Source organism: Anguilla rostrata, chromosome 4, assembly GCF_018555375.3.
Source record: "Anguilla rostrata isolate EN2019 chromosome 4, ASM1855537v3, whole genome shotgun sequence".
Lineage (NCBI taxonomy): Eukaryota > Metazoa > Chordata > Actinopteri > Anguilliformes > Anguillidae > Anguilla > Anguilla rostrata.
The window spans coordinates 2,506,664-2,527,933 of NC_057936.1; the positions used below are offsets into that span (position 1 = coordinate 2,506,664).

The window sequence follows — 21,270 nt, forward strand, 5'->3', positions numbered from 1 at the left end:
GTGCGCGTGCACACTGGGTACCTAAACATTAAGGGATGAATGGGAATGGAAAAAAAGGTTACATCTTCTTCTGTGGAGCTCAGAAAAAAATTGGTCTCTGAAAAGTAATTCGTTTTGTGTGTTGAAATTTTTGAATTTAAAAGTACTGTACAAAATAGTATAATTTGGCCAGGGTAAAGTAGTAGTTATGAATGGAATGCAATGGGGGAATGTTGCTTTTTGGCACCTGAGGCTTATTAAACTGTAATACCTCCGGCAACCACAGGAGTTTGCGAGCTTCAGAGGGAATGTCAGTTGCTCACTGGTCTCCTAGTGAAAACCAGTGAACTTCTGAGGTAACAACGAGCGACGTTAGTTTAGCTAACTAATGACGAGCGATAGCTTGCTAAATTGAAAAACTGACGAAGCGCTAATCCGAGCTGTTTATCAACATTATTTACTAAAAATGGCTAAGTAGCCAGCTAATTAAAATGTTTAACAACTGGAATTTCACGATAGATTTGGGAAAGTTTACCTCAAGGATTTCTTTCATGTTCGTCTCCTGTCAGGTTGACGTAGCAACAGACAACAAGTGTGCGGTTAATGTCTGAGAGCGTGACACAAAAGAGCGGGAGAGGAATCGCTACCTAGAGCGCGAGGCAGGCGATCGCTTGGTGGAAGTACTGTGGAAAACCGCAGTTCCACCTGCTGTGATAAAGCGCCGTAGAGAAGAGACGGCTCTAGCCTTTTTATCGATTGCGGACGGTGGGGAGATTTTGTTTTTTGGCCTATTCCCGCCCCGCCCTCCTGCCTAGAACTGGCCCTGCTCTGGAGAATGATTTCCACAATTAGCTATACATAGTACAAGAAAAGCTACAAAAGACCGTGCAGCAAGTTATTTTTAAAAGATAATAAATTTAGAGTAAAATGTGAGGTATCCTCCACAATGGTGCTCTGTTATTTCCAAGGCTAGGCTACCCTGGAGGTAGATTTGTTTCCCCTCAAAACATCAATGCAAAAGAGAGTTGAGTTCTCAGCTGACCTTCCTGGTTAAATAAAGGTCATATGACTAAATAAAACATTTTGTGGTCCATAAATTACAAATATAATGTCAGTAATAATTAACTGTCCATTACATATTCACCAGCAGCTGAGTCAATGACCCTGAGATGAACATGGACAAATGTGTATTTAAATACTTTTTGCCTTCGCGTGACCCTGATCTCAAACTACAGAAGTATGAGCTGCTGCTGCTGTGGTTGCCGTCTTCAGCACGGGTGTTATCAGACGTCACTATGGAACGCGTTGTGATCGTGGGGCAGTATTTACACTCATTATCGCAGCATTTTTTAAATGCTTCCTGCTGATGGATCCGTGGCCTTCATGGGGGAGAAGAGCCCTGAGGCTAGAAAAACACAGCAGGGTTTTAAAAGGACGTCAACCTCACCAAACCAGTTTCCCAAAAAAAAATTTTAAAAAACACCCCAGTTTCAGACATACCACTCCTTTAGTATATGCTCCGCTGCCCCTGACCCTGAGATTAGCCTGGACGAACTGCGCTAAAGGGAAAACACAGAGGCTTGAATAGGGGGATTAGTTAGCGCGATGCGGTTTGTTAGCATGACGAGAACGGCATGTGACTGAGCTGACGGGTGTGGGCGACGCATGGTTTGTGATTGTTGCTGCTGCTCCGTGCTCCGTGCGTGCATTGTGCGCCAGCAGCGGACAGAAGACTTCTGCGACGAACTTGGTGGGGGTGGAGAAGAGGGGTGGGGGATGGGGGGGCACATTCCTTTTGGCTGCTTGGATGAAGAGGTGACAGTTGGCAGCTGGATAACCCCCCCACCCCCCACCCCCCACCATGCCTGGCAGTCTGCCTTTGAAGATGAAGAGGTAGTGTTAAAACCACAGCCCCCCCTTCCCTCCCCACCCACAGCCAGATTAACACCAAACTCATCCAATTACCAACAGCAAACAGCCAACACCATTAAGACTGGGGGCCCTCTACTGAACCCCTCTCCAGTACACAAACACTGCAATCACCACCCCATCCCTCCCATCCCATCGTCAAACAACCGTTACACGCACCCGCCATTCTGGCTCTAGTCCACACTCTGCCATATAGGTGCAGATAAAAGCACGTAAATATAGCACATACTTCATAGAGCAAAGAGGTGTGAGTGCATGAAGACTTGATTCTAAATGTGTGAAATTTGATACTAAAAATAGTTTTAAAAATGTTGTTGATGTAGATCAAGGATGTCTCTGGTTCCTGGAGAGTTGCAGTGTCTGCTGGTTTTTCACCGAGAGTCAGCGGCAGATTGGCCAAAGAATTTGTACGTGGTTTTTTTGTCTGTAAGTGTCTCATCTGTTGTCATGTTTTTGTGTTTTGTGTGGACCCCAGGAAGAGTAGCTGATGCCCTGCATCATGGGGATCCTAATAAAATCCTAGTCCTAAATCCTTATGGTATCATTATACAGTGGTTTGTGCGTGAATAGACCACAGTGGTATTGATCATCCATTGAGAACCACATGCAGTCGCCATGCTGAAATTTAACAAAAAAGAAAAAAAATCTTAAGGAGGTAAATCCAAAAAGGGGTCACAGGGTATTCTCTGAACACTACATAAATCTGAGAGACCTGGATTCACCAGAGAAACAAGAGAGCAAGAATCCCAAGACAACAAAGAAGATGACCTCAATAATCTGATTGTGAAATACAAATGAACAAAAACCTTTCAGTATAAAAAACAATTTCCGTATAATTTTTAAAAAAACAAATAAACCCATAACAGTTAAAGACTGAAATGTCTTTTTTCTTAGTCTAATGCATCAACACCAATGAACACTGTATTTTTTAGCAGTATAAAATAGACAGTTAATATATCAGGCCTTGCTGGTATACAGCAAAGTTAGAGAGGATTTATTCTTTGTTCCTTCTCACAAACAATACCTCCATGTGACTCCTGAAACTGTATACAGAGCATATTACCTTTCCATGTGTTGCACACATCTTTGTTCCTAAAGTACTCAGTAACAATGGCAAAAATGTGTGTATTGTGATTTTTATTCCCAATTGTCTGGTTAACCTAAGAAGAGAAAACGATCTTGATGAATCAGATATGTACTGAATATCTTCTTGTTTGGAGTTTTTATTGAGACAAAACATTTACAATTTCCATGTGAGAAACAAAAGAAAAAAATTAAAATAAAATCATAGTTAGACAATGTTCACAGCTGATTAGAACAAATCTTAAATCTTTTTCCATGAAATTACACACTAAACTTCACATCAGAACTTAGAAAAGGAAGGTGACCTGATTATCCGATGAACTTCACAATTTTCCCAATCAACTAATTTTTTAAAAATTCCCAACCAATTAAAAATTGCATTCTAAATTGCTTCCAATAATGAAACAAACATCTTTTTAAATCAACAAAAAAAAATCAATGCACAAAAGAAAAGGTCTCACAGCTGAATTTTAAATATTTCTATTTACAAATATTATTATATATCCCCATATTTTTACATTTATGTACAGTACGTCAAAACATAAATCGCCCAACACAATTTGAACCACTTTCCCCAACAGTTTTTCAACATAAATAAAGATACGTAACACACGTCCCCTGGGTTAAATCGTGGAGACAGCAGTTGTTCTACAAACATTTTCTATACATGTACCAGCAGTTGTTGTATCCTTAATTTCACAGATAAGTTTTCATACTTGTAAACCCTATACATTTGTGCAATTCACATTTATGACTCAGCACATTTTCGGCCTTATAGTAAACGATTTCCAAGGAAACGTAGAACCAAGGTTTTCTTTCCGTTAATGGTTTGGAACGCTGTTCTGTGCATAAAGCAGAAGCAAGTTCACACGAGTATGGCACTGTGTTGACGACGTAGGAATCGATTACGACTGGGAAACTTCTGTGAAGGGTTTACTGTATTAAGTGTGTTACGCCAAGCTGAAGGATACAGCAAATATTAATAAGTGTGCACACTCTCTCTTTTGCTCTCTCTCTCTCACACACACACACTCACACTCACAGGCCCATAAGAGAGGAACAGACGCACACGCAAACAAAACACCCTTGTTGACAAAAATGTGAGGTAGAGAGTTTGATTGGGACTCCTTCCAACGTGTGGTCCATTGTACCACAGTATCAAGACAAATGTCTAGATACCAACTTTGACTCTCGACTCAAAGGAAATTTGGTGCATGCAGATATGCACATATGCTGATTGAATCCTAGCAAAAGGTTTGTGTGGGTCAGTTCTTGGTCTGATGCTTTTTCTGCCATTTTCATTTTTTATTCAAATTGAGCTGCTACCTCTCTATGCAGCATACAGTCTTAGCACAAGACCCCCTCATGTCAGCAATTAACAACCTCACTAAATTGGTCAGAAACAACAGTCACAGTCTAAAATGCACTGCAACAGTGAAGTTCCTCAAATGCTCTCAATTGTCACTGAAATATAAATAATAAATCAAAAGAAGTTTGATTGAAAAACTTCCTTCTTGTATGTTTCTTTGTCTTTTTTCTTCTAACAACTGATACAGTACATTAAAAAAATAATGTTTAAAACACCTCCAGGTCTTCTCCAAAACAAGGAGTACCAACTTGTCTTTGAATGAACTCAAAGTTAATGTTCAGCCCAATCAACCAAATGAGCAGCCACCCCCTGTGCATTTGTTCATTAATCTCTTCAAGGCAAATTTGCACATGCTATAAGATTTCCACTTTCTGTGCACAGACAAGGTCGCTGTTAACAAGCTCCCACATGTGCGAGAGATCTGGGGGAAGAAGCTTGTGGACCACGATCATGCTCTTGAAGAAGCAAGGCTCTTTGTTCAATTTGCTGCTCTTGTTTTTCACCAGGCCGAAGGTCTTGAAAGCATTGTGTTTAATGGGGGACACCTGGACCACTTCCAGACACATGCCTAGGAAGACGTCATCAATGGGGTACAGGTCTAAGGTTTCCGAAGCCCCGTAGAGCTTCCTGGCCAGGGGACCGTCCATTAGGAACCCACCTCCACCGGCATATGGAGGGTAGTAGGTCTTGTTGTACAATGCCTGGGGGATGTAGTATTTGTTTTCCTTCTTTCGAATAGGCTTGGCCTTGAAAAGAACATCTCCCACAAAGAGGTTTCTCATTCCAGTGTCTCCCAGAAACTCAAAGATGTTCTGGATGTTGACGAAGACGTCATCGTCCCCCTTGAATATGTAACGCACCTGGCTGCAGTACGTGGAGAACCACTTGAGGAAGCTGGTCTCCTTAAGCGTGAGGTTGAAGAAGCTGTCCATGAAATCCCACTGCAGGATGTCGCCATAGATTTGGTCCTCATACTCCAGGAGCTTCTGGTGGTTGGCCTTCTCCACCTCATTGGACGAGGTCCCCAGGAGGAAGAGGGTCTTTATCCTCTTCCCGTCAATCTCCTGCTCCTTCCCCCAAGTGTTCCGGATGACTTCCCTACGGTCGTGCTGAGTGATGACGGACTTGACGACGATCAGCAGGTGCACCTCGCCTTGGCACTTCTCCGGGTGGTTCATGATCATGGGGAAATACCTGCAGTGTCTGTAGAGCAGGAACTGCTTGAAGTTTGGCTCTAGGCCGGCGAACCACTCCGTGCCGGAGAAGTTCAGGTTGGCGGTGCAGTTGGCGGACGTGACGTCCCAGGTCTGCGCCCCTCGGGCCTCCATCGTCCAGGGGGGTTCTGTGGTGTGCTCCTGCTTCGGCTTCCTCGCTTTCCAAAAGCTGTTCTCCTTCAAGTAGACTCCCCTCTTCTGGCGTGCCCCACTGGACACTGCCTCTGGCTGGGGGTGCTGCCTCTCCATCTCAAACTGAAGCCCAGTGCTGATGTTCCCTCTCTGGACCATTGTCACAGTCACCACAGCCAGGAAGAACATCAGGCTCAGCCTTCTGTATATCCTCCACCTTTCCCTCACAGTCATCCTACAGTCATAAATATATATTTAAAAAAAAAAAAACAAGCATTTATCAGAGATGTGACTTTTCTTATTTTCTTAATCAGAATACAGAAAAATACAGGTTTTTAAGACCATAACTCTCCCAGCTAGAGGTAGAGGTACTTGGGTATGTACACACACACACACACACACACACACACACACACCAAGAGTGTCTCCCTCTGACAGCTGATAGCAGGAAAGAATGTTCAGCATTAAAGCAAAAAACTAGTGACAGCAGAGACATCAGGATTGAAATGTCCGCCTCTGGTTCGAGAGAGCTCTGCTTTCTCCCATGAAGCCAAACAGTTGACGTGAAATCCCAAGACCAAGTGCCTCCTGCTAACACTGACAAAACAGGCTCTCTCTTGGTCCTTCTGAGAACGGTGAGGTCAGGGAGGTCTGGGGGGGAAAGGTTGCCAGATCTATAGCTAGCTTGTTATGCAGATGACACACAACTCTTCTTTTCTTTCCCCCCCTCGGCCACACAGGTCAATGATAAGATCTCTTCCTGCCTGGCTGACATCTCCACCTGGATGGCCAGCCACCATCTGAAGCTCAACCTCAACAAAACTGAGCTGCTCTTCTTCCCGTACAAGACCTCCTTGCTTCATGAACTCTCAATCACGGTTGATGGCACCACAGTGACTGCCTCTCACTCTGCCAAGAGCTTGGGGGTGGTCCTGGATGACCAACTGGACCTCAAGGAGCACATCAAGGCAACATCAAGGTCCTGCAGATTCCTCCTATACAACATCAGGAGGATTCGACCATACCTGACGACGCACTCCACCCAGCTGCTCGTCCAGGCTACGGTGACCTCTCGCCTTGATTACTGCAACTCTCTCCTTGCTAACCTGCCAGCTTGTGCCATACAGCCACTACAGATGATTCAGAATGCCGCTGCCCGGCTCATCTACAACCTCCCCAAATTCTCCCACGTCACTCCTCTGCTGCGATCACTTCACTGGCTACCGGTCGCTGCCAGGATCCGATTCAAAGCCCTGACCCTTGCCTACACTGCCGCCAACAGGACAGCCCCATCTACTTGCAGGACATGACTCAATTCTATGTGCCTGCTCGACCACTCCGCTCTGCGGCAGCAGGGCGTCTTGTAACCCCTCCCACCCGCCCAAAGGGATCACAGAGCTTCTCCACCCTAGCTCCCCAGTGGTGGAACGAACTCCCCGTCCCTCTCCGAATCTCCCCCTCACTATCCATCTTCCGTCGTGGCCTGAAGACTCATCTCTTCAGACTATACCTAGAATAACCACCACCATGCTGTGTATATATATATTAAAAAAAAAATGTCACTGTCACTTGTTACATGTTGCCCCATCCCTGCACTTCTTGGTAAATTGTATTTGTCCTAATACTGTAGCTTATTCTTCTGCCTAGTTTGGCTTTGCAGATGTTAGACCAGGATAGTGTTCATTGTTCTCGGCTAGAAATAGCTGTACAAAATAAGTAATTGTACCTTACTGAACCCGTGTTCAGCAGTTGTCTACGATCATGAAAATGCACTTCTTGTACGTCGCTTTGGATAAAAGCGTCCGCCAAATGAATGTAATGTTGTGGAATGATAAGGGGAATGGTACTTTCCAGAGAAAGATACGGGTTCGGTTTCAGTGTGATACGAGACCTCTGGCAACCCTGTGAAGCAGTCCATGCTCACAAACAGAGCTTGTATCTCGTTCACACAACGGCAGGGATGACTCAGAGGGACACACTGTTTTTCTGGATATCGGCGGACATTTTGGGTCAGTTTTTTCCAGCAGTTTGTGAGGGACTCGTCCGAGCGGCCTCAGGTCAGTATTCACTGCCATATGGATCCAGGAGCCCGAAGGCAAATCAGGTCCAATAAAATCAGGTCCACGCACGCTCACACTCGGAGTAAGAGGAATGTGTGTGTCATATCACAGCATTCCCCAGCAGCCCCACACACACACGCGCGCGCACACACACACACACACTGCGGTTAAGAGTGCCAGAGGGAAACTCCCACCCCCATACAGCAGGTTCCCCCCATAACTCCCTGACATGGGGTCGCATTCAACAAAGTTAAGACCACAGGGAAGCACTCCCACCTAGAGATTCCGCAGCAACTGTGCAAGGACCAATGGCAGCGGAGGGATGGCATGTAGTAGAAGTTTGACGCACTCAACTTTTCATCGTTTCACTGTATCCCGTTTGGTGCTGAAGCTAGACAATAAATCACAACAGAACAGTTATACAGTATACTGGTGAAAACCCACCAATAACAAGGGCAGGACAACTACTTTTAGACCATGACCCTCACTGTCCACGAGGAAAAACACAAGCTATGATTACCTCAACATCACAAGCTAAAGACCAAGGTACCCAGCAGAGGGAATTTGATCTTACGCCTTTCAGCCTCTAGGGGGCGAATTTCTGTATAGCAAACTCACTTAAGAAGTCTGCTACACATTCCGCTGCACTTAACATTGAAAATTACTGCTGCAGCCAAAAGCTTCTTTTTTTCTTTTTTTTTTAATTTTTATTTTTTTTTAAATGCCATGTTATGACTTTCTATGCCTGCTGAATAGGTAACTGCAGGGATTTGAATCAGTAAGAGATTTGACTGGCAGAGTAGCTCATAGCAAAAAGCTTGGATGGTGGGCAAGCCATTGTATCTCTGTTCAACTAGAAAGAGGATATGAGGTACTTCATGTAGCACAGAAACCCTGCTAATGATTCAAAAAACCGGGTGACTAACGGTTGGGGACCTGGGCTAGCAACTCGGGGGCTGCATGTTCAATTCCCAGGTTGGGTACTGCTGTTGTTCAAGGTTGAACAAGCTACTTCACCTGAGTAATAATTAAAATATCCAGCTACATAAAGGGAGCTACTCAATTGCTATATCAGGGCTTGCCCAATCCTGTTCCTTGAGATCCACCATCCTGTAGGTTTTCACTCCAGCGCTAACCAAGCACCTCCTCTATTCAACAGCCAGAGATCTCGTTGAGCTGCTAATTTTATTTATTTATTATTTAACCTTTATTTACCCAGGGTAGGGTCGCTGAGCACGGATGCTCTTATCAGGGAACGCCCTGCTTCACATTCACACACATTCACACCTGGTATCAGGTGTGCCAAGTTATGTTTGAAATGAAAACCTGCTGGATGGTAGATCACCTGGAACAGGATTGGGCAGCCCTGTTACATTCAAACATATAAATAGCATCTGGATTGACAGCTGGTCTGGGTAATTATAAAACGTAAAAATGTACAGTTGCTGGAGGTGTGTGCCGAGCAGAGCAGTGGCACTCGAACAGAATCAACTCAAGTTAAATCAGCCAGAGCGTTCGCCCTGCTAGCTGACACCTGTTACCTGCTGCGTTCCCACCACAGAGTCAAGCCAACGCAGGAAGAGGAGAGCGAGGGGTGGAGATTACACAGGGGAGCTGGCAGACACTCAGAGAGGGCAATCATGACCCAGCAAAATAACCCCTGGGTGTGGGGGGGGGGGGTAGATACACAGCTGGAGTAGCGGTGGGGGTAGTTACACGGCTGCAGTCAGCGGGGGGGGGGGGGGGGGGGGGGGGTTAGTCGGCTGCAGTAGCGGGGGGTAGTTACACGGCTGCAGTAGCAGGGGGGTAGTTACACGGCTGCAGTAGCAGGGGGTAGTTACACGCGCGTCAGGGTAGTACAGCGCATACAGGGGTAGTTACACAGCTGCAGTAGCAGGGGGGTAGTTACACAGCTGCAGTAGCAGGGGGTAGTTACACGGCTGCAGTAGTGGGGGGGTAGTTACACGGCTGCAGTAGAGCGGGGGTAGCTACACAGCTGCAGTAGTGGGGGGTAGCTACATGGCTGCATAGGGGGTATTACATGGCTGCAGTATCGGGGGTAGTTACACGGCTGCAGTAGCAGGGGGTAGTTACATGGCTGCAGCAGTGGGGGGTAGTTACACGGCTGCAGTAGCAGGGGGGTAGTTACACGGCTGCAGTAGCAGGGGGTAGTTACACGGCTGCAGTAGCAGGGGGTAGTTACACGGCTACAGTAGCAGGGGGTAGTTACACGGCTGCAGTATCGGGGGTAGTTACACTGCTGCAGTAGCTGGGGGTAGTTACACTGCTGCAGTAGCTGGGGTAGTTACACGGCTGCAGTAGCTGGGGGTAGTTACATGGCTGCAGCAGTGGGGGTAGTTACACGGCTGCAGTAGTGGGGGGTAGTTACACAGCTGCAGTAGTGGGGGGTAGCTACACGGCTGCAGTAGGGGGGGTAGTTACACGGCTGCAGTAGGGGGGTAGTTACACAGCTGCAGTAGGGGGGTAGCTACATGGCTGCAGTAGCGGGGGGTAGTTACACGGCTGCAGTAGTGGGGGGTAGTTACACAGCTGCAGTAGTGTGGGTAGCTACATGCTGCAGTAGCGGGGGGGTAGTTACACGGCTGCAGTAGGGGGGGTAGTTAACACAGCTGCAGTAGTGGGGGTAGCTACATGGCTGCAGTAGAGGGGGGTAGTTACACAGCTGCAGTAGAGGGGTAGTTACACGGCTGCAGTAGGGGGGTAGCTACAGGCTGCAGTAGAGGGGGTAGCTACACGGCTGCAGTAGAGGGGGGGTAGCTACACGGCTGCTAAGGGGGGGTAGTACACGGCTGCAGTAGAGGGGGTAGCTACATGGCTGCAGTAGGGGGTAGCTACACGCGCAGTAGTGGGGGGTACTACACGGCTGCAGTAGGGGGGGTAGCTACACGGCTGCAGTAGGGGGGTAGCTACGGCTGCAGTAGGGGTAGCTACACGGCTGCAGTAGAGGGGGTAGTTACACGGCTGCAGTAAGGGGGGGTAGTTCACGGCTGCATGCGGGGGTAGTTACACGCTGCAGTATGGGATAGCTACAGGCTGCAGTAGGGGGGGTGTCACGCTGCAGTAGGGGTAGCTACACAGCTGCAGTATTTCAGTATTACATGCATGCATTTCAGCAGCCTGACGCTGCTGTTTAAATGCACTTCATTTCACCAGCAGCCAGAATACGGGCCAACAGATTCTAAAGATCCTGTGCAAGCAGTTTTTTTTTTCTCTGACATGCAAAGTGTTCATTAAGCCAGATAAAGATGCAAAATTGCCTCTTCCAAATTTAGAAACATTATATATATATATATATATATATATATATATAATTTGTTTTAATGCAAGGGATATCATTTCTAAAAGCAATAGGTCAGAAAATAAGTGTCTGTTCTGGCAATGAAGTTTCAGTCCCAGTCACTTGCCCATGTAACGGATCTATCATTAATTAGTTTAAACATAAATCACCAGTTTACTGGCCGTGAGCAACACTGTTTCCGAAACACAAACACCAAATCTTTCTGTAGTGGGCAGGATAAAAAACTTTGTTACCCTTTCTTCCTCATCATCGGCTTTTTACATTTAACATTTTTAATGCTGATTTGATTTAGATGCTTTTTTTTTTTTTTTTTTTTTAACTAGCCCAGAGGTTCAAGGAGAAGCCTGTTCAATATGTAGGCCTTGATTGGCGATTCCATAGGTAGGGCCAGGCAGCCTGTTACACAGACGGGAATAAAATAAAGTTTTTAAATTAAAAAAAAAGATTGCTAAGATTAAAGGCATCTTTAACAATCATTTTAATCGTCAAAATGCAAAGCAGCAGAAATTTCAGACAAACAGCCAAGGCCAGAGAAAAATGCCAGAGCTTTTTTCGAAAAGCAAAATTCAGTGACAAGAACATAACTCTTCCTATGCCACGGTCATTGCCGTTATCGTCAGATGTGCAACACTCCTCTTCTGTGGAAACAAAACTGAAAGCTATAGGCTACAGATTTTAACTCAGTGCGAGTCTTAACCACCAGGGTCCTGTAGACAGGATTCGTTTTTAAGAGTCTGCTGCTTGCAGCTCAGACAAACTCTACGTACCTACCGCCTTCCCTCGAGCGAAATGGACCTGTAATCGGTGTTTTTTTTATTATTTAATATAATGTACATGCTTCCGAATGTACTGTTCTAATGCCACTCTCTCTCTATAATTACATAACCATGGTAACTAGTGTTCGCGTGCATCGCGAAGTCACCCACAAGCTTCTGCCCATTGTCGGTGTCACTTGGTTCGATCAGGTTATTTCCTCTGACAGGAAGTGGCGGTGCCTAATGCAGCACTTACAGAAAGCACACATTAACTGGGCATTAAGTGGATATTTCTGTCTGTAGAGGGGTGTGGCCATCAACCAAAGGACAACCAGATATTTTTACCATAGTACTCCACTGGGGTACAGAGATTTATTCAATGTAAATATAGCATGGCTTAACATAAGGCTAACCTCACATTTAATTGAACCTTAAATTGTTCCTTTTCTGCAACGTTAGGATGTCCAAACCACATACAATAAAACACAAGTCCTGGTGTTAAATGATATCTTTTAGCATAATTGAGTTCAGAGACAATTTGTACTCTATTTGAGTTCAAAGTACTCCGTCAAGGTATCCAATTAGCCCCCCGCCCCCCGAAAAAAAAATTACGCGTGCAAATCATGTTGTTAGATGTTCTTTAAAACTTGTGTTGATCACTTCTAGTGAGCGCATATAGACTAACTACCGTCTCCACCGAGCTGTAAATGTAGTTTGTTGTTGATGCATGCTAAATTGATTTGCGTCCCAGTGTGCAGAATGCGAAATGAATCCCCGTCTACAGGCTGCCAGCCTCGTGCTAACAGGCAGCGGCGGGCGGAAATTCAGCGGTTTATTCTGAGACTGGCAGGAAGAAAAGGAGATGGAAGAAACTTGGCCGTGGTGGGACTGAATAACTTCAATAAAACCATAAAACACCATACGTGTTTCATGGCAGCTATTCGTGAAGTCTCAGACGAAAACCGAATGCTTTGAAGGCTCCACAAGCCTGGGGAAAAAACTTCCTTGTGGGGAATAATTAAGTGGGTAGCCTATTTCCTATAACTAATGGGGCAAGAGCCTAAAAAGACGAAAATAACGTTTCCCCCATTCCGAATCTTTTGTTTACCCATATGCACGCTTAATAAACAGCCAGATATGGAGGAACAAGTTTAATTTGATATTCTTAATGAAGTTCCCCCTTAAGTGGTCATAGCTTATTGAAGACCCTGGATGCGCGCGAGCGGTTTACCACGCTTTATATGCAACTAAATAGCAATTGCAAGAAAGATCACGCATTCACATCCAAAATATTTAAATCGTTGATTAAAGTAGGCTACATAATTATTAAAAGGCTGCAATTTGCTTGCGGGTGGACGTGCGGTGAATTAACAGTAGCAGATTAATGTAACGTGTTGCCTTTAAAAAGAACTATTTAAACTATAATTTAGAAAAGCATTTGATGCTAAAATAAAAGCTTACTGTACCTATGCGACAGACCAATAGGCTATACTTGAAATGAAAACGTTCTCGTTTGATTTATAAGGCCATGCAATACTGGTTTAATCACAACGGCATAGAGGGTGGATCGTTAGAAATCAGGTTTTCCTTTTTTTCGGTTAAACCGAATAAACAAGTAAACGAGTTGACTAAATCACAGAACCCAATTTTGGACACAAATTACCGTCCAAGTGTACGCTATTAATAGTGCGTTTCTCATTTAAGTAACCATATATGATGGCCCAAGTAAACATATAGCATGTACATGTACAACTATTAACAAACATTTATGGAAACCAAGACGCTCAAATCCGAAGCCCACATCTAAACCAATAGTCAATTACATTTTTTTTTTAACTCTCATCGATACTTCCAGGAACGTTAGTTTTCCGACTAAAAAAAGAAAAGAAATATCAGGCTATCAGAAGTACTGCTAAAAGTTTATCACGGGAATACTCACATTTTTTTATTTTTTCAAAAAGACAACCTCGAGATGAACGCTGGCGAGTATAGGCAATTAGTTCACTAAATATAAAACAGGAACTCGAACTCGCCCGCCTTGTCACTGGAACTGGAGCTGGAGCTCCGAGAAAAGATGTGAAGCGAATCCTTGCCGGTGAATTAAGAGCGTCCACTGCGCGCACGAGACCGTCCTTGCAGCGCACTGGTCTCCATCTGGAAAGGGGCGTAACCACAACCCCGTCTTATAAAGCACGAGGTAAAGCCCGCTGAATTACGTCGACGTAGATTCAAATGGCCCTGTGATTGCGCCCATCCTCCATACGGAAACAGCAAATAATGTTCATAAGTGACTTAGTTGATGCGCCTGTCTTAACGACTACTTGTATTTTTATATTTTTATTTTTTTTTATTTTTCCATAGATTGCGTTGTTGCCGTTCTTGTTGTTAGTGTTAATCAGTTTAACCATCAGGGTCCAAGTTGAACTATGCGGTTGTTCCCTGTACTTGGACCGGTACTTCTCTCTAGGGGTTTCGTCATACTTGTTCCTGGTTATGGTTATACACTTTGTTGTACGTCGCTCTGGATAAGAGCGTCTGCCAAATGCCTGTAATGTAATGTAATGTAATGTAATGTCATACATATTCATGACCAACTCTAGACGACGCTCTCGGTGCTCTTATTATCCAATGCACTTTCTGTAAATGACACAACCTGAGGCGTATAAAGGAATCATAGTTTTAAACTACTGAAGACTGTGCGTTCTTTATTTTTATGTCATAAACTCAGAATAATTCATAAAACAGCAGAAAATCATTGTTGATGGTTGATGCCATCGTTGTGCACTCATCAGATTGAAAAGGTTTTAATTGGTTAAATTTCTTGTTGTAGCGCCTCAATGAGGTCAGCTGAGATGCAGAAGTTTTCTACAAGCTTCAATCAGTGATCTCCATTCCTGGTCCTGGAGAGCTGCAGGGTCTGCTGCTTTTCGTTGTTACTCGTTGCTTAATTGATCAATTAAAGCAGTCAATTACAGTTAACTCACTTTACCTAGTTTCTTGGGTCTGAATTGGTTGCTGACAAAAACTGGCAGACCCTGCAGCGCCTGGAATGAAGATCACTGACTCAGATGTACATAAATGTGAAATCTCATGATCACAGCCTGTACACTACATTTACATAAGTATGTGGACATACATTCTAATCAGTGGTTTCAGCTATTTCGGCCACACCTATCTGTAACAGGTGCATCAAATCAAGCGTACAACCATGCCATTTCCATTGACAAACACTGGCAGTGTAGAATGGATCGTACTGAAGAGCTCAGCGACTTTCAGCATGGCATTGTCATGGGATGACACCTTTCCAACAAGTCAGTTTCTGCCCTGCCAGAGCTGCCCCAGTCAACTGTAAGTGCTGTAATTGAACTCTGGAGTTTGGGCTTTGGTTTGGGCATGGTTTTTCATGGTTTGGGCTAGGTCCCTTAGTTCCGGTAAAGGGAAGTCTTAACACTACAGCATACAATGACATATTAGAGAATAGTGCAATTCCAACTTTGTGGCAACAGTTTGGGGAAGGCCATTTCCTGTTTCAGTATGGCAATGCCCCCGTGCACAAAGCAAGGTAAAGAATGGTTTGCTGAGTTTGGTGGGGAAGAACTTGACTGGCCTGCACAGAGCCCTGACCCCTACCCCTTCAGACACCTTTGGGATAAATTGGAATGCCGACTGCAAGCCAGGCCTTAAACCCAACATCAGGGACCGACCTCACTAATGCTCTTGGGGCTGAATGGAATTCCCAACACCCATTTTCCAAAATCTACTGGAAATCCTTCCCAGAGCAGTGGAGGCTGTCACAGCAGCAAAGGGGGGTCCAACTCCATATCTATCCTCATGGTTTTGGAATAAGATGTTTAACAAGTAAATATGGGTGTGATGTTCAGGTGTCCAAATACTTTTGGAAGTGTAGTATATCAGTGTATGAGCAATGCAGTTGTTTTGTAATGCAGAGCAATACTTATTTTTTTTATTTCATTGTGGTAGAAACCCTTAGGTCGCACTAATTTTAAAGAACGACTTGACAAAACACCACAGTGATTACATTTTTTTTTTGAGTTGATGTTGCTATATAAAATGATCACATCAGAGAAGTCTTAAGATTTTTTTTTTTTGAGTCAACATGACAAAAAAAATACGAGACAATGTGTCTGAGGAAGTTTGTTTGTGTCTCTAGGGTTAACAGTTCATGACTTACGGGCAGGTTAAAGACTGGAATTTCAGTCGATTATGTCAGTGCCATCAAGCTGTCAAAGCCAGTGCCAAAATCACTTTGTGGCCATTTGCAGTAACCGGTCATCAATGTGCAGGTTCCGCTTTCAAAGTGTGGTCAAGTTTCATTTAAAAAAAACAAAACAAAAAAACAACAGCCAGCTGGTTTTTCCAGCCCCGGAAAAAGTGGTAGAAGAATTAGAAAACTAAAAAAATACAATTAAGTGCTTCACATCTGCTGTGTTTGATGCCAATAATAATAATAATAATTGTATGCTACTGCAACTACTAACAAACACCAAAAAATACAAAACTTTGTTGCTGCACAGCTACTTTTTTGACTTTACCAAAAAAAGACATAAAGAAACATACAAAAGCATGAAATAACAGTAAGCATTTAAAAAGACAATCCTAAACACAGCTACTTGGACACTGACCTAAAAACCGCACTGCAGCAAAAACAAAGAGATACTCCTGCTGGTCCCTCATTCCCATTTAGGGCCCTAGTAGCACTTAATATTAAATATTATTTGCCCCGGGAAGCTTATAACGTCTTCCTGAAGCAAGAGTTCAAATTCCTTATGTGGTGGATGAGAGGAGTAATTTATATACATGCTGCTGCTGCTGCTGCTGCTGCAGCTTCCCAGTTATTTTGGAAGCCATTTTAACTCTGCAGCTTATTCTTCCTCCCAGTGTTCAGATTTCCAAACCACATGATCACGTTAAAAGATGAAGAGCTTTCAGTAAGGCTTTTATACACCATCTCCAATATGTTTTGACTGGCTCACTTCAAAATTATTGAGTCCACGGATAAGACGGAGCTGTTGTTGAACAGTTCTTAAAAACGATGTCCGTCTTAATCGTAATAGAAAGATCATTTGTCCAGATATGTGCCAAGATTCTTAAAAACATCAACTGTCTCAACCATTTGGCCATTGATCATTAGTGGCAGAGTCAAATCATAGCTATTCTGAATGATGAGCTCTTTTGTCTTACTGAAATTGATTTCCAGCGAGCTGGTTTGACACCAACACAGAAGGGCTGACACATGATCAAAATGTAATTCGATCAAAACAGAAACATCCTCTTACTGTGTCATGTTGGTGTAGCAGGGCATCTAGAATCATATACTCAGCATAAATAAATAAAGTTTAAACCTAAATCTACCTGAAGCTCATTTGTGTAAATATAAAACAGAAGAGGTGATAAAATTCAACCCTGTGGTGTCCCCGTCGTTCATCATAAGGTCATGTGACATTTTGCCATCGACAGCAACCCTTTGACCCTGAGGTCCAGATGCCCCTGCAGAAGAATATGGGTTTGCATCAAATTGAAAGCAGAGCTATAATCGATTGAAAGGACTCTGGCATAAAGAGTGGGGGCCTGCAGGTGCCTCGCTAGGATGTTAAATAGGTCAGCTGTGCCACATCAAGTGCTTCTTTGGCTTATGTAAGCAAAATGTAGGCAGCATAAGCTATTGATACAGAGGATGTTATGGTGCTGCACTCAAACACGCATGCACACACACACGCACTCACACACACACTGATGCACTCACATGCATGCACACACACACAGACATCTCACACACTCACACTCATGTACTCACATTCATGCACATGCACAGAGACACACACACACTTTCACACACACACACACACACACATACACACACACACACTCCAAATCCTCCTGCAGGCAGTACAAGCTATTGATACAGCAGATGTTACGTACCTGCGTAAGACCCTGTCCATACACTTACAGAGAATGGAGGTGAGGGCAATATGCCTGAAGTCATTTTATTCAGACAATTCAGGCCTTTTACGATCAGACACAATATTCCCAGTTTTCCATGATTCAGGCTCTGTGCACTAGCCAAGTAGGACCTGACACTGTTTTATAATCCTTACCTGAAGTTGATGAGTGCAGTGGTTTAACACTCCACCACTACCTGAGGCCACCAGGCTCGGGGGCTCTATATATAGAGTATATAGAATATCCTTACATGTACATAGCACTTTTCCGAATCCTCAAAGTGCTTTACAGTGAAGGCAAACTCAGCTCACCCACCACCAATGTGTAGCACCCACCTGGCAGCCATTTTGCGCCAGAAAACTCACCACACGTTAGTGAAGGTGGAGAGGGAGAGAACATCTGTGAGGTTTGATACCACCAAAGCTAGTCTTTATGTTTTAAAACATTTTTTTTTTTTTTTACCATGAACCATTTCCTGTTAGGTTCCCGTCAACGCCACGTTGCTTAGGAAAACTCGTCAGTGGTTTCTCGAGCGTGCATTTCCTTGAGTAGAAGCAGAAAGCTAAGACCTCCCTCTGAACGGCCCAGAGCAATGTCACTGGCATTAATACACAAACAGGAAGCCACTTGTACAGGTAGGTGCCAATGATTCACTAACGCTGTTTCACCACAACAAGCCTAACAGAACAATGAACTTTTCATAAAGATAAGCATGACTGTTTGGATATCTATACAATGTATGTGCATTACCCAGGGTATATACAGCATAAAAAGGGACAACACATGTGAAGGGAAAACAAAAACAAAACAAGACAACATGCATTTTAACACATTGTGGAAATAAATCTGACAAGACAAACTGTGTAGATGCCAGATGGGTATCCTGATGAAAGTACGATGTTTAGTCTGCCCTTGGCAACATCACATGAATTCACCAGCAGTTAGCCTTTAAGGGGCCTTAGCCTTGGAGAACAGTTAACCTTTTAGAGCAGTTAGCCATTTTGAGAGCAGCTCTTACGTTAATTTTTCTTTTGCCATGTTTGATTGTTGTTGTCCAGTGCATTGGTAAAACCAGTCCCGGTAACCAGAAAGTGTCATTAATTTTTCATGACATAAAACATTACATTACAGGCATTTGGCAGACGCTCTTATCCAGAAAGATGTACAAAAAAGTGTATAACCATAACCAGGAACAAGTGTGTTGAAAACCCTAGAGAGAAGTACCGTTCCAAGTGCAGGGAACAACCGCACAGTTTGACTTGGACCCTGTAGGTTAAACTGATTAACACCAGCACAAACAAAAACAGCAACAAAGGAGTCTATGCAAAAATACAAGCAGCAGTCGGCCTGCAGCCAGCGCACATCAAAAGGAAATTAATAGTTGTGCTTGCTGTGTTTGTGTCGGGGATGTGTACACTTGTTCACTTGACACCTGCTCTGCAAGATGAATCAGGCGTCTTCCTGGAGCAGGAAAGATCTGAGACCGCAGTCTCGAGTACATCTTGTGCCAAGGGTCAACCACCCCTTAGCTGTCATGGTGAGGTCTGGTTCGGCCCAGCGTTCCAAAATCCGGTTCAGTTTGGCTTCTGACAAAAGAAAAACAATGGAAAAGTTTTTTTTTTTTTGTTTTTTTTTTAAAGTTCTGGAGGTCAGTGGAATGACTCATTTTTCTCCGTCTTGGTGCGTGCGGTGAAGGATGAACCTGGAGAGCAGTGCTGCTGCCTGTCAGTGATGACAGGGCGAAACTGATGACTCCGGCATCGGCCAACGACGTCCAGAGGGCCAGCCAGCCACCGCGTGAGTGGCATTTGAAAGGAAAGGGGGAGGGGGGGAACTTAAAAACAGGAACGACTTAATCTGAACACGCTTGTGTTCTTCCCCCCCCCCCCCCCCCCCCGCTTTCTCGTTCTCTCTCTCTCTCTCTCTCTCAATTTCCTGAGCAGGACCAGCTATCGTTTCCCGCCCATGTGCATCCTGTCGTTTGCGGGACACTTTTTCCTTTTTCCCCCTCGGATTGAAGCCCTGAATGGGGACAGAGCTCAGCGGGACTCTGCCTTTCTTCCACTGACTGAGAATGACCTGCCAACAGACACACACACGCACGCACACACACACACCCCCACACACCGCACGCGACACACACACCCGCACACACACACCACGCACGAGCCACGCCGCACACACCCACACACACCACACGCCCACACATGCACACACGCACATAAGCACTCACAATCACACACACACATGCGCGCGCACACACCCACACGCACACACACGCACATAAGCACTCACACACACATACACACACACGCACACACACACACACACACACACACACACACGCGCGCACACACAGCACACACACGCAAGCACTCACAACACACACACATGCGCGCGCACACACCCACACGCACACACACGCACATAAGCACTCACACACACATACACACACACGCACACACACACGCGCGCACACACACATACACGCACATAAGCACTCACACACACATACACGCACACACACATGCGCACGCACGCACACACGCACAAGCACTCACACACACATGCCTCTGGCACCGAAGATAGCTGTGTGTTCTGGTTCATCCGTTTAGATCAGGGTATTAGCACAAATTTAAATTACCCCAATCACATTTGCTTTGACATTTGTGGAGGGGAGGGCAGGCCGAATTCTTAGTAACAATATAAAATATTGTATCCAATTCACTGTTTCTCTCTCTAAGGCCATAATCTAAACACTAGACAGCTGGCAGTATATTCATAGATGTATACTTGTACACACATGTTTGTGTAAATGCCCTGCATGTACATGCCTGCCTAATGCATAATATCTTTTTGCCTTCCTATTATAATAGTTAGAGGCATATTGAGTATCACTCCACATCACTGTAATTTTATATACCCTCCATGTACTGTGTTTTGCCGATAGACAAAGTCATGGCAATAAATCAAAGTTGTAATGAAGTGAGAGTGAGACAGAAAGAGAGGGACAGAGAGAAAGAGAGAGAAACTGAGAAACTTTTCCGCAATTTGAGAACAAGACCTGTAGTAAGTAAAAGGCCTTCAGAACACAGGACAGCCGATCCTGATTCCGATTTGGGACCGTGTCACATTTCACACTCCCGGTCTAGAATAAACACATGCGCTGCCCTAACTCAATTAGCACTCTCTGTCCGACAAACCGTACTACAGGGTTACTGCAGTTCAAGTAGCTCCAGTTCTTTACCATAGAGTGACTGTTCCAGTTCTTTACCATAGAGTGACTGTTCCAGTTCTTCACCATAGAGTGACTGTTCCAGTTCTTTACCATAGAGTGACTGCTCCAGTTCTTTATCATAGAGTGACTGCTCCAGTTCTTTACCATAGAGTGACTGTTCCAGTTCATTACCATAGAGTGACTGTTCCAGTTCTTTAACCATAGAGTGACTGTTCCAGTTCTTCACCATAG

The 21,270-nt window shown here is 44.5% G+C and overlaps 1 protein-coding gene and 1 long non-coding RNA gene across 3 annotated transcripts; one reads left to right on the forward strand and one right to left on the reverse strand.

Moving 5' to 3' along the window:
* Positions 1–4,214: 4,214 nt before the first annotated feature.
* On the reverse strand, positions 4,215–14,019 carry LOC135252211 (UDP-GlcNAc:betaGal beta-1,3-N-acetylglucosaminyltransferase 7-like). Of its 2 annotated transcripts, XM_064330030.1 has the most exons (3): positions 13,780–14,018; positions 8,043–8,157; positions 4,215–5,941 (listed from the first exon to the last, which is right to left on the reverse strand). In XM_064330030.1, exons 2-3 carry the CDS (start codon positions 8,093–8,095, stop codon positions 4,714–4,716), a joined length of 1,281 nt encoding a protein of 426 aa, XP_064186100.1. In that variant the 5' UTR covers positions 8,096–8,157; positions 13,780–14,018; the 3' UTR covers positions 4,215–4,713. The 2 variants fall into 2 exon arrangements, with proteins under 2 accessions (XP_064186100.1, XP_064186101.1); XM_064330031.1 differs by lacking the exon at positions 8,043–8,157 and having other exon boundaries at positions 13,780–14,019.
* Positions 14,020–15,050: 1,031 nt separating this feature from the next.
* LOC135254263 (uncharacterized) lies at positions 15,051–19,922 on the forward strand. The gene is made up of 3 exons (XR_010329794.1): positions 15,051–15,188; positions 19,497–19,598; positions 19,745–19,922. It is a non-coding gene; the product is annotated as an uncharacterized LOC135254263 (long non-coding RNA).
* The last annotated feature ends 1,348 nt before the right edge of the window (positions 19,923–21,270 follow it).